The sequence below is a fragment of the Carassius carassius genome, chromosome 38 (assembly GCF_963082965.1).
Source record: "Carassius carassius chromosome 38, fCarCar2.1, whole genome shotgun sequence".
In the NCBI taxonomy this organism is placed as follows: Eukaryota; Metazoa; Chordata; class Actinopteri; order Cypriniformes; family Cyprinidae; genus Carassius; species Carassius carassius.
This window is the reverse complement of record NC_081792.1, coordinates 18,451,540-18,464,400: the sequence shown is the minus strand read 5'-3', so window position 1 is coordinate 18,464,400 and position 12,861 is coordinate 18,451,540. Positions and strand designations below refer to the sequence as shown.

Below are 12,861 nucleotides of genomic sequence, written 5' to 3'. Positions count from 1 at the left end.
AGCATGTCCTAATAATATGAAAATGCATTTTCAGATTTGGTGGTTAATACCTTTGCTGCCTCAGAGTGGTTAGTTATAAACTGATTCTGTGGATTTGATGTTTTTTTTTTCACAGGCAGTGGAAAACTTCATCTATTCGTGTGCTGGTTGTTGTGTGGCCACATACATTCTAGGAATCTGCGACCGCCACAATGACAACATCATGCTTAAGACCAGCGGACACATGTTTCACATCGACTTCGGCAAGTTTCTGGGGCATGCACAGATGTTTGGCAGCATCAAACGGTAGGTACACAAAAAGCACATGCCCCAGATTTTGATCACTGCAACTACTGTCTCTCAGAACAATGTAGACAACCCACAACAACCTCTGTTAAACATTGCTGTCCAGTCCACAAAGGAACAGAGGAATGTTTTTGAGCTAAACCAGATCTGAGCTGTTGATAGGAAATGTTATCACAGCTTTAAATCCATCTTGTTTTTTTTTTTGTTTTTTTACAGGGACCGGGCTCCTTTTGTGTTTACGTCAGACATGGCGTATGTCATCAATGGAGGTGACAAGCCATCCAGCCGTTTCCATGATTTTGTGGACTTGTGTTGTGAAGCCTACAATCTGATTAGGAAACATGCACATCTTTTTCTCAACCTGCTTGGGCTGGTGAGTTCCCAGATAACACCAGATACTTCTCTTAGTTTTTACTTTTTGGATGTATCCACAGAGTTGAGGTTAAGTAATGTTCCCTGGCTTGCTTTATTGTTTGCCTGTTATTTGAATGCTCATTTGAATTGCATCGTGTCCTTCAGCTCTAAAATTGTAACCCTTGTGTGCAGATGCTCTCCAGTGGGATACCAGAGTTGTCTGATGTGGATGATCTAAAATATGTTTATGATGCTCTGAGACCACATGAATCAGAAGCAGATGCCACCATGCACTTCACCAGGTGAGAACTTGGAGACTTTGCTCCTTGAGTTGTGTCCTGGGTGCCAGATAACAAGCACCTAACAATCAGCTGGAACACTTTAGCGATGACCTCGCAACCACTCAGAGCATCCTAGCAATTGCCTAATAACCATGTCTGCACACCTTATTGACCACTTATGTTATTGCCGTTGTCCTTTGAATCCATCTGTCTTCTGGCCTTCATCTAATTCTTATCCATTGTTCTAGGCTAATCGAGTCCAGTCTTGGCAGTGTGGCTACTAAGCTCAATTTCTTTATCCATAACCTGGCCCAAATGAAATTTGCATCCTCTGAGGAGCGTCCCGTTCTGTCATTTGCTCCCCGTGTCTACACTTTAAAGAGTGATGGTGTCATTCGCAGCCTATTCGTCTGCAAACATATCAAAACCTATACTCCAAGCAAAGGCTATGTAAGTTGATTGGATTTGGGGTAAAATGCACTTTTAATGCAATTACATGCATCTCAGTTTAAATAATTTTTTTCCCTTCATGCAGTCTTATGTTGTGAAAGTGGAGCGGGAAGGTCAACATGGGTCAACTTTAGTCCAGAGGTCATTTGAAGAGTTCTATGAACTTCACAGTAAACTGCAGCTCATCTTCCCTTCATCAAAACTACCCAGGTACAATGTTAAAACCTGATAGAAAGAGGAAATATGAAATCAAAAGCTCCCTGAACACACAAAACATCATACACCCAAACATGGAAATTGTCATTGTCAACCTTCAAGTTATTCCAAATATCTATGCATTTATTTCTTCTGTTGAAAGAAAAGCAAGATATTTTGAAGAATGTGGGTAGCCAAACAGTTGCTGTTCCCATTGACGTTCATCATAGCATAGAACAAAAAATAAATAAACTCAATCAAAAATTCTTTAGAAGACGATGGGAACAGAAACTGTTTGGTTACCCACATTCTTCAAAATCTTATTTTGTGTTGAACAGAAGAAAGAAATTCATTTGCTTGAGCGTGATGATCCCCTTAAATTATTTAAAAACTAGTGGAAGTTACTGCAGGTTTCTGTTATCAGTGGGTATATTTAGTCTGAAATCAGTGAAAGATAAATAATGAAAGCTGGTCATTGTAGATTTCTTCTCAGTACTGTTAATTTCAGTGTACTATCATTTCAAAATAAGGCCCTACAGGACCCTGATCACCCATTAGGGGTGTTTTTTTAGTAATGGCTGAGTGGCAATACATAAACCTCAAGTACAGTATGTTTGTAATTACACACCCCTCTCGATGTAATGTTCCCACAGCTTCCCCAGCCGCTTTGTGATTGGTCGCTCTCGAGGAGAGGCCCTTGCAGACAGGAGGAAAGAGGAGCTAAATGGATATGTTTGGCATTTGATCCATGCTACTCAAGAGGTGGCACAGGTAACCTTTGAAAATAAAAGTTAACTTTTTATAATATGAAATGCAAGCTTACATTCGGTAACAACACCGCCATTATTTTATTTTTGGAATAATTATAATAGTCAATAGAATGTGTACAGCTTACAGTAATACGAGTAGTTTCAGTTTGTCTGGCATGTTTCTCGGAATCTGTCTGTGTTCTATGAAAGCGGACACATGTTGTCTGTAAACAGTCCACCCACAGGGCTGGATCTGTATTGATGCAGAGCTGGCTCTACCAGCTGCCAAACCCTGAATGCTTTCACTTTTTCTGTTCTATACTGTACATCTTAAGAATGCAACCAGATCACATGGCATCCATACTATTACTGTGACAGTACATCTGCTTATTTTAGTCTCTGTTTCTGAGTTAATGTTACCCTCTCCTCTTTCAGTGTGATCTGATCTACACATTCTTTCACCCTCTACCAAGAGACGAGCGGGCAGGAAGTGTAGGAACTGTTGTTAATGCACTCCATAACAAACCAGCAGGTATTCTTCATTTCCTTATTTGTCTTAGACACACACGTACACTTCTTTTGAATCACTCTACTTACACATGCTTTTGTATGCGATGGATTCAAAGGTCATGCAGTTCAGCCTGCCCTCACATCATCATGAGTTAGTGTAAAGACATTGTCTATGGGCCAATCAGCTGCAGTCCATGTGACCTTGTCTGTGACAAAGTAACACCCAGTACTTGGGACTAGTATAACGTATAATGTATAAACTACAAGTATAATGTGCCTACAATCACACATTAGCCCAATGCACTGTGACACGAGTTTGTACAGGGGTTTTATAACTGGGGTCCAAAAAAAAAAAGTATTTATAGAAACGAATCCATAGTTCCCTATCACAACTAGTTAAATATTAAAAGTCATGATGAGGAAATGCTGCTTTGTGGCAACTGCTGCCTCTGTCACAGGCCACGCTATCTGATTTGTGATAAAGGTCTCTGTTTAACAGGTTCATGTCCTGTCAGACTGAGCTCTGGAAATCCAATTAAGTTATTTACTTAATTCACCTTTAGTGTACCATGCAAGCCAGAAGCTAACACACGCCTGTCCACACTAAATCCAGCTCCTTTTCTTCTCCAGATGTGTCCTGGGCTCCTGTGCCCGGTACAGTGGCAGGTGAAGTGAAGCTCTCGGTTCTGTACAAGAGTGACAAACTTTTCATTATGGTGATGCACATCAGAGGCTTGGTGAGGGTCTGATATTACTCAAATGCATATGCTCATAATGCGAACAAAAAATGTCGAGTTGGTGCTCACCAGTGTGTTGTGGAACTTTCTTCAGCAACCCTTGCAGGACGGAACAGATCCTGATCCATACGTCAAATTGTACCTCCTCCCAGACCCTCAGAAAACTAGCAAGAGGAAGACCAAGGCAGCCCGGCGAACACGCAACCCCACTTACAATGAGATGGTGAGAAAAGTCAGGCTCCAATAATAAAGATCTATCAAAATAATTTTAAATAAAATAATTTTAAATTAAAATAATTTTCATTTTCATTATTATTTTTTTTTTTTTATTATTATTATTATTATTTGTTTGTCACATGGGATTCTAGTTTTATCCCTCATTAGAGCCATGTTTGTTTGTTTTTTTGCTTCAAATCAAAGTTTGATCTTGGTTTGGTGAAAAAAAAAAAACAGACAGGCACGATTCTTCTTCTTGAGTGACCTCACTTTTCTCTTTGCAGCTGGTGTATGACAAGATTCCACGTGGTGATTTGCAGCAAAGAACCATTCACCTGCGAGTACTGAGTGAGGGTGCATTCTGGGAGAATACCCTGCTGGGTGAAACCATTATTCAACTGAAAGACCTCACCCCGGGCCATCGCTGGGTTGGCTGGCACCAGCTTGGCACTAGAGGCTCTGACATAAACCGCTAACACTTGTGAGGATGCCCATCGGAAGTGAAGGATTTCCCATGAGTCCATTCTGTGTGCATGTGTTTGTGTCTGTCTTTGCTTATGGGTTGGGAGTTGGAGATGCCCAGCTGCTCAGAAGGCTGTTTCCCCCAGTGGGGGTTTGTGTTTGTTGATTCTTCCACCCAGGAGACGTGTAGAGTCGGTGATGGAGTGTCATCACTTGGTTCTGTTCTGGTGGGGTACCATGCACCATGTGAACCAGACCTTGGATTTATAAAAGTGGTTCTTGGTGACAATATCGGACAAAAACCATTTGGTGAAACAAGGTTTAGCAGACAGAATATTTAAAGATGAAATTACTTCCATGCGCCATATTTTTGGGGAGATTTTCTGGGAAATTGCTGTACATAAAACCTTAAAGCCCCTGAATGGTTTGTCTTTTAGAGGATGCTAATGGAAATGTAAGTTATTTTCTTTTTAAGATGTTTCTCTATTATGGCTCAATTTTGAGCTATGTTGTGTCCTGTGACATTAGATTTGTCTCTTTGTATCAGATTTTGGTGACATTTACCTAGGAATTAATAGTGAGGAACGCCTTTGTACTGTAAAGTTGGGTATTTCATATTGCCTGTGGCATTTACCTGATCATGATAAAGGGATGAACACTTGATAGTCTTTGGCTTGAAATTGTGGAATTAACTTGCTCCATATAACCACTGCACGAAGTGACACAAACAGTACAGAGTGAATGTAGATTTTTGATCATGTAAAATAATTGGGTTGATAAAAAAAAGGAATTGCATGTACAGTATATTGAACGAAGGAGACAGACCAGGAATATGAATTTCGTTGCATAAACCTCTAAGATTTCTTTCCAAACTTTCCATGTGCAGAAAAGGCTTTTGAAGGGACTTGACTTCAGGGTCAGTGGTTTTGCCTTGTTTATATAAGCATAACATACACAAGGAAATTTCGGATATTTGCTACTGGATAAATATTGCATTTTTGCATTTGTTTGTCAAGTATATTGATCTCACATTTTTCCAAGTTTTATTGGTTAATTTTGTGTGTGTGTGTGTGTCAAAGTGGGAGTGAAATTAATGCTTTGGACTGTAGTTAGGTCCATTTCCATTCCACATTTGTACAGTATGTAAAACTGCATGTAAATGAAATGCAAAATATACCACAGGATTTTTTTTTACTTATGCTTAAAGATTTTGCTTTTGCATTTGCTTTACTTTGCACTCAGTTTGATTTTAAGCTCATAAAGTTTATAAGGGAAATTAAGTAATTGGAAATTTCATTAAATTATATTTGATCTTATTTGCATAAAATTCTGATTTAACCAAGTGGCATTAATGTGTGTGTTACAAAAATAACCTACAAGTCAAAAGTGCAACCCTGTATGCCGAGGTGCTCTAACAGTCCAGTAGCCTTAAGCATACTTAAGTATGATTATCCAGGTCAAAGCAGGCCCTGTTCTGTAGCTTTTTCTAACCAGACTAACCAGCTCCATTTCAGATATGAAGTACATTTTCCTAAGTCTTGAACTTTCTTTCAAATGACAAATGGTTGTGTATGTGTATATTTTCTCTCCAAAGGGCACTATTGTGTGACGTTTAAGCTAATGGGAAATGATTGTATGATTGCATGCCAACCCAAAATGAAAAAATGAGTGTTTTAGGAAAAAAAATATATATTTTTGTGTGTGTGTATGCAGGAAGAGTTTGGATTTAAAGGTATAGTACTTTTATAACGTCTGTGTTTCTTATTTTAATAAATAAAAGAGGATGTGAGTAAAGTCAATAGGGTTGGCATACTTTAAATGCTAAGAATATAATTTTGATGTGATTTATGGATTATAAATGGGCTTTGTCATTTTATTCATTTCTAGACTGAAGGTTTAATGCATTTCTTATTTCACACCATGTTTTCAAACTTTATTTGCACTTAATAAATGCACAGGGAAACTGACTTGACACTTTTTGTTTTGTTTTCTACCAGTTTTTTCTTTATTGGACCACATACACTTCTACAAGGATGGTGCAATGATCAATGCCAAATGATGAAACTTGAGCAAAACACTAGTCCTGTATAGAGACAGAGCATGTGTCATAATCTAAAAACCAACCCTCTCCATTGACTTTCTATTGTGGAAGGCTGCCTCCTTGACAATTCTGACTTGTAACAAAAAACGAACAAAAAAACAAAACAAGCAAGCTCATAAAAACGTAGCTGTGTTTTAGCTTGTTTACTGTACACCTTGTCATCAATCCACTTGTACTTGTTTACTGTACACCTTGTTTTGGCTGTCATCACACTGAAGTAAGAATTACATCAGACTGGGCTTTATAATAAAGGCTTTAATTGGCTGTCTGAACTGTTCATGTTCTTTCACATTACTCATTGTTCTGATACTCCTCTAGAGAATTATGGTGACATTAATGTCTCATTCATCCATGTAAATGTATCAAATTAAAACATTCCACTGAGAGCAAGTTAAATTTGTGGTTATCCATGGTTGCTCGGAGAAGGGTTTCTAATGGAAGTTTTATTTTCACCATGGAATTAAAAGATAATTGTGAATGTTAAAACAAAATAAAATGTCACAATTTATTATTTGTTTTTATTTATTTTTATGCATAAACCTGCAATTCTGAAAAAATGAAAATCACAATTTTGTATCTTGCAACATGCAATTACAAAAGCGAGAAAAAAATCCAGAATTGTGAAATAAATTGAGATAAACTGTTGCAGTTAGCCTTTATTAAGTTTCCTTCTCTTACCAGAGAGCCAGAAACAGAGAAAACTCTTGCTCTTGTAATATTGCTTGAATAAAGGCTTCTGTGTCTGGGTACGGCCGCAAGAGGGGAAGAAATTGCATTCTATCTAAAAAAAAATGCTTTTTCAAATAGCATGCACAGTCAGTTCCTCATGAAGCATTAAGATTGTGCCTAAGGGATTCTGTACAGGCAGTTTCTCCAAATAAGGCTTTGCACCAAGGCACGAATGGATCTGTCAAATACAAGCTGAAAGTCTTACTGGACTTAGACTAGAACTTAGTCAAAACGACTAGAAGAATGCTCAAACAGAGAGTTGCATTAAAGGTTTAGAAGATCTTGAGGGATTTATGTATGTGTTGACTGGACACTGCGTGACAAGCACAAAACAACTTATATAACACATGATTCAAAGTACCACGTGAGATCGGAATTTTACCACGGTTCCTTACAGGGCGTGAGCGCTACTGAAATTTAGAGACGCTCCCTCACAGCTTTTCTGATGAAATCTCTCTTTAGCTCCGCGGCTAGCGAGGGAAACGGCGACGTCAACGAGTCTGGAGACCAAGTATTTCTATTTAAAACTAATTAAAAGTAAACCCGTTTTTCCCATAGATCTAAGGAGACCAATTTGACTCGATTTTGATGATACAGCCGTTTCTTCTCCTACAACTTAACGTTATAGTATTTTCTTCCGAAAACGCGGCAGCTGGGCTCGATTGCGGTGACTAGACTAACAGTTGAATAACCGACGCTCGCTTCCCTTCAGACGTCAAGATGGCTTTTGTTTCAAGTTTTCATTTGGAGTATACCAGCCTATCTCACTCTTATACCACCTCAACATGCCTTTCCTTTCCTTCTGCTGTTTCAACAACTGCTTCAAACAGAAATAAGTGGTGTTATTTTCTTCAGGACAGCACAGTTGGCGTTAACACCGCGGTCAATATGGACGCTGAAGCTATTTACGCGAGCCGGGTTGGACTCAACGCAGCCTAAACGACATGGACACTTTAATTTCCCCCGGAGAATATTTATCTGTACTTATGGATGGTATCAAAGGCTGAAAGGAATGAGAAACGGAGCGTTTTATGTTTTTCGTAGCTAACATTTAGCCATACATTAAGCTTGGTAACTTACTAGCTGCGTTAGCCAGCTAAGCCTTATAAGGCCATCTAAAACTGTTCTGTATATTAGTGACATTCAGAGACATTTAAATCTAACATTCTAAACTCGAGCACTTTTATGCAAATGAAGTCTAAACAACGTGCAGCCGCTTATAAAGCAAGTAAGTTACCTAACGTTAGTTAATAGCTTATTCTGTTTTTCGTTTAGTTTATGTAGTTCAACGCATTTCATATTTTTCAGAAGTATGAGCACACATGGACACTTTTCTCAAGGGGACACGCGATCCCGCGCTGACAGCTCGTGGATAAACGTGTTCTCGGTAGTTTCCAGGCCTGCGTGGGCTCTCCTGCAGAGGTATTTCCCCGCAAGAATGCAAACAGCTTTTGAAATGAAACCAAATCTAGATATCGGGAACTCTCTGGCCCCTCTAAATGTTGCATATCTCCAGTGCCAGCACGAACCCGCACCGGGCGCGTCCTCCAGAGGCCCGGGGGCTCCTAACTGGTTCACGCGCGATTCGTTGAGTGAGCTGGGAATTCAGAGCGCTTCCCAGAAATATTTCAGTCTTCAAAAGCAAGCGTCGGCCGGATACCTCGCAACGGCGAGAAACTTTATCAGCCAGGTGTTGCAGAACAAGCTGGAAAAAAGGCGCGCGGGCGGTGAACGCGCCAAACCGGAAAGCGGATGCGATTTGGGCCCGGATACGCTGTCCGTGCGAACCACTAACAGCTGGTGGTGGGGTGGGTTTTGGGAGGCCGATGACAGACCTCCAAACTGGCTGCTAAACGAAGCACAAAGCAGAAAAGAGACTGATACGAGCTGGCAGCATTGTGGAGAACATCACAGTGTCGGCAATTGTCAAAGCCGCTCGCGCGCGACCTTTACTGTGACGACTGAATTGTGTGTCTGCAGCGATGATGTGCCATCAATGCACAACGAAAGCGCTGGACCCTTGTGCTCCAAAGAGCTGACCCACAATGCATGCCTATCCAAATCAAAATCCCTCCCAAACTCATACAAGCTTCCACTAGATGTAGAGCAGCAACTGCTAGTTTGTAGTAGAGCCTACAATGAGGTGGCAATTCTGACTCCAGATCAAGATAATGGCTACTCCAGCTTGGAGGAAGAACACTCAAATAGTAAGCTTCAAATGAAGCTGCTCTCCGAGGAACAGGAGGTGTCAGAAACGGCCAGCCCTGGTGCCTCCGAGGACGGCTCATCTCATACTAACACTACAGTGAGCGAGTTTAATAGTGAACCTGTCAATTGTGAGGAAGAAATTAAGGAAAGAGAGGAAGAGGACATTGAAAAGATAGCAGAAACGGTTCCGGCTGCTGAAAATGTGCCCTTTTTGGCCACTTCTCAATGTCAAAACAAGGACATTGCTTACATCATGGGTAGCCCTTGCAGCGGCGAATCCGAGTCGGAGGATGATGGCAATTGGGACAGTAATGATGATGATGGCTTTGACAGTGAAGGCTCGTCCAACTTCTCAGAGGACCTAGATGACAGCGATGATGAATCCGAGGAAGATTCGGATGGAGAGGAGGGGGACTCTGAGACCGAGAGGCTGTGGAATTCTCTGTGCCAAAACGGGGATCCTTATAACCCGAGGAACTTCACAGCTCCCATAAGGACTGCAGCCAAGCCAAGCCCTGTGTTTACAGACTCTTCGGTCTCAGAGTCTCCGCCAGTGCATATGTCCTCCAAGCTTTCGCCGCCTCCATCGTCGCCCTCACTCTCTGAGAATGAGTCCAGCGAAGATGCCTGCGAGATGGATGAGGAAGAGAATCTGAGGTTGTGGAATTCTTTTAGCTGCTCATCAGATCCCTACAGCCCTTTCAACTTCCAGGCTCCCATACAGACTTGGAAAACCTCCAAAGGATGCCGGAAGGAGAAAGTGCCTGGAACCCCACGCTACAAGAGAGAGGAGGCTGAGGAGAGGCTGGACAGTGGATTCTCAGAGATTTCGCCTGTGCCATGCTCAAGCAGTGCCATAGCCATTCAGCTGAAGAAGGTTTGTGTAAAATAGACTTTAATTAATGAATTATCACATTTCAGTTTGAAAGTACTTACATTATCTTTCTGGACATTGTGTTTGCTTACATGATGTGGTTGACTTAAGAGCACCTTATTATGTCTGGGATGGCAGAAGGAATCAGATGGAGACCATTACTCCTGCTTTTATTCAAGCAGTTGTGATTAGAAGTCTAGTTTTGTTGCAGTTATGTCCACTTTAAGTTCACCAAAATTTTAAATCATTGCACACGCTTAAACAAATCTTGGTTAAGTTAATTTATTAAGGGACTGGGCCAGCAATTTCCTTAGGAAAGTAATTTTTTTTAAACTGCCAACATGCTCTTTTTAATATCTAACATGGTTGTTTTAGATAAGACTTTATTGACCCCCTTGGAGGAAATTGAGGTGTTTGCAGCAGCAGCACAAGGGAATGAAATAATAGTAGCTATAAAAAAAAGTTGTAACACTTTTTAAAATATGATCCAATTAGGTAACATGAACTAAAATATTAAAAGCAAATATTTAAATCATTTATTAATCTAGGTTAATGTTGTTTTCTGCATAAACTGTTATTCACAATCTTGGGGTCTTATTTAAGAAATTAATAGTTCTATTCATTAAACTGATAGACAGTAAAAACATTTGTAATTTATAGAAGATTTCTATCTCAGCCAAAATGCTGTTGTTGTTTTTTCTTTAAAAAGTAAAAGTCCTGGATTTTTTTTAATCATGGTTTTCATAAAATATTAAGCAACTGTTTTCAACATTTGATTAAAAAAATAAAAATTAGGTAACGTTAGGTAATGTTAGGAGAAAATTGTTAAAATGTTAGGAGAAAATTGTTAGCCTGAATGCAATGTAAGTCACTTTGGATAAAAGCATCTGCTAAATGCATAAATTTAATTTAAAATAAAGTTTCTTGAGCATTAAATCAGCGTATTAGAATGATTTCCTAAGTCATGTGACACTGAAGACTGGAGTAATGGCTGCTGAAAATTCAGCTTTGACATCATAGCAATAAATTACTTTTAAAGTGGAAAACAATTATTTTAAAATGCTGTAATATTTTGCTTTTACTGATTTTACTTTTTTATTTCTGATCAAATAAATGCAGCCTGGGTGAACATAAAAGACGTCTTTCAAAAAAATAGTACAGATTGCAAACTTTTGAATGATACTTTACATAACGTGATACATTTGTTACATTTCTAATTGGTTAACATGAATTAACAGTGAAGATTAATACATTAACATTATTCTAGATGAATACATTTTGTAGAAAATGTTGCCCATTGTTATTTCTTGACACCTGTTGCATAACTATATTTATGAATTCCATCTAATTGTAGTGTTGATAAGAAAGGATACTGAATAATAGTAAAATAAAAATACTGTAAGAGAATATACAAAATAAATTGTGCCTTTCATGTATTTGGAATAATGGTGAATGGCCTTCGGTCTTCTCTTCATCAATCCAATAATAGTGTGTTTATATGGATGATGATAATCTTTTATTCTATGCGATGACTGCTAGCAACAGCTAATCTTCTTTCTCGCTGCCCTTCTGCCGTATTTTCAGTCTTCGACAATATGGCAGTATAGGCCAGCTTGAGAAAATGATGTAAAGCCATGCAACATCATTTGCTACTTTTTTTTTTTTTCCTGCTTGTGATGATCTGATGCAATGGTTCCATTTTGCTGTCTCCAGGGAGACTGAGTTCGTGCTCTGCCCATTACTCATTATAATTTTATAACATTTCATGACTCTAGCATCACACTAGTCATAGTCATTAGATTTGATCTGGAGTGATGGCACTCCCAACCACTCACATGCGTTATGAACAATCATATACTCACACATTATAAATCAACCGTTTATGGGAAATCACATGTTACTTAGCAACAGTAAAAGGGTAAGTCTTGAAAAGGGAGGAGAAATCCATTGTAAAGCAAGGATATTAATTTGTAGAATTTATATTCTGAAGTTGACAGGGCCTTTTTGATTTAAGAATGCAGAGAATATTCATTGGTCACTAGTTTTTAATAACGCATAATGTACAGCCCATATAATATGTAAGTATATGTATAATATGTAATAACTTGAACAGTAGATGAAACTTTATTAAAACATTCCTTTCACAGGTGACGTTTGTAGAGGAGGTCGAGGAGTTCTATGCCAGCAGTGATGAGGACCGTCGTGGACCCTGGGAGGAAATCGCCAGGGACCGCTGTCGTTTTCAGCGCCGTGTTCAGGAAGTTGAAGAGACTATCAGCTACTGCCTTTCTCCAACTTTCCGTCTGGACATTTTTCAAAGACTACACAATACTAGCTAATTAAAAGCCTTGCTTGTTGTTTGACAGTAAGTTAAATGTTCAAAGGGCTCACAAGTCACAAATCCAAGGAGCTCGATGGTTCCTGCCAGGGAGGGACACCTGCTGAACTGTTTTGTGCTGAGTGTCGTGTGGATTCCAGACATATGCATTTTGTTTTGGTTTTTCTTTGCCACAAGTCACGCTGTCCTTTCTAGTCCTCAATACAATAGTTTCATTTTAAAGAGGAACTACATGTCGTGTCAGTTTAATCACGGAATTCCCACTCAAACATCTAAACGTTACAAAATAACTATTGTTTTTTCTTAATTTTTTGATCAAGCAAATGTTTTTCTTCATGCCTGTTGGAAGGTTGATTTAATGATTTATTAGGT

The 12,861-nt window shown here is 39.3% G+C and overlaps 2 protein-coding genes and 1 long non-coding RNA gene across 5 annotated transcripts in view; 2 read left to right on the top strand and 1 right to left on the bottom strand.

Annotated features, from left to right (window-relative positions):
* LOC132119464 (phosphatidylinositol 4-phosphate 3-kinase C2 domain-containing subunit beta-like) overlaps nt 1–4,779 on the top strand; it is a 36,539-nt gene extending 31,760 nt beyond the window's left edge. The window contains exons 24-33 of the mRNA XM_059529465.1: nt 116–285; nt 502–658; nt 832–941; nt 1,169–1,370; nt 1,456–1,580; nt 2,219–2,336; nt 2,750–2,846; nt 3,455–3,561; nt 3,656–3,784; nt 4,062–4,779. Coding sequence (XP_059385448.1) covers nt 116–285; nt 502–658; nt 832–941; nt 1,169–1,370; nt 1,456–1,580; nt 2,219–2,336; nt 2,750–2,846; nt 3,455–3,561; nt 3,656–3,784; nt 4,062–4,253 — 1,407 coding nt within the window. The 3' untranslated portion in view covers nt 4,254–4,779. The remainder of the gene's footprint in view (nt 1–115; nt 286–501; nt 659–831; nt 942–1,168; nt 1,371–1,455; nt 1,581–2,218; nt 2,337–2,749; nt 2,847–3,454; nt 3,562–3,655; nt 3,785–4,061) is intronic.
* Nucleotides 868–1,940, bottom strand: LOC132119465 (uncharacterized). Its single transcript, XR_009426159.1, has 2 exons — nt 1,682–1,940; nt 868–1,595 (listed from the first exon to the last, which is right to left on the bottom strand). It is a non-coding gene; the product is annotated as an uncharacterized LOC132119465 (long non-coding RNA).
* A 2,736-nt stretch (nt 4,780–7,515) lies between the features above and the next one.
* LOC132119463 (protein phosphatase 1 regulatory subunit 15B-like) lies at nt 7,516–12,771 on the top strand. 3 transcript variants are annotated; one of them, XR_009426158.1, is made up of 3 exons: nt 7,516–10,154; nt 12,299–12,568; nt 12,613–12,771. XR_009426158.1 is itself a non-coding variant. In XM_059529463.1 (3 exons), the coding sequence occupies exons 2-3, from the start codon at nt 8,382–8,384 to the stop codon at nt 12,488–12,490; spliced, it is 1,965 nt and encodes a 654-aa protein (XP_059385446.1). In that variant the 5' UTR covers nt 7,516–8,297; nt 8,378–8,381; the 3' UTR covers nt 12,491–12,771. The 3 variants fall into 3 exon arrangements, 2 of the variants coding, with proteins under 2 accessions (XP_059385446.1, XP_059385445.1); XM_059529463.1 differs by having other exon boundaries at nt 7,516–8,297; nt 8,378–10,154; nt 12,299–12,771; XM_059529462.1 differs by having other exon boundaries at nt 12,299–12,771.
* The last annotated feature ends 90 nt before the right edge of the window (nt 12,772–12,861 follow it).

Excerpts from the sequence above, each read along its gene's own strand:
- LOC132119463 (XM_059529463.1), top strand. The coding sequence starts at position 8,382 with ATGAGCACACATGGACACTTTTCTCAAGGGGACACGCGATCCCGCGCT. Across the intron at positions 10,155-12,298 it reads TAGCCATTCAGCTGAAGAAG|GTGACGTTTGTAGAGGAGGT; the intron begins GTTTGTGTAAAA and ends TTCCTTTCACAG.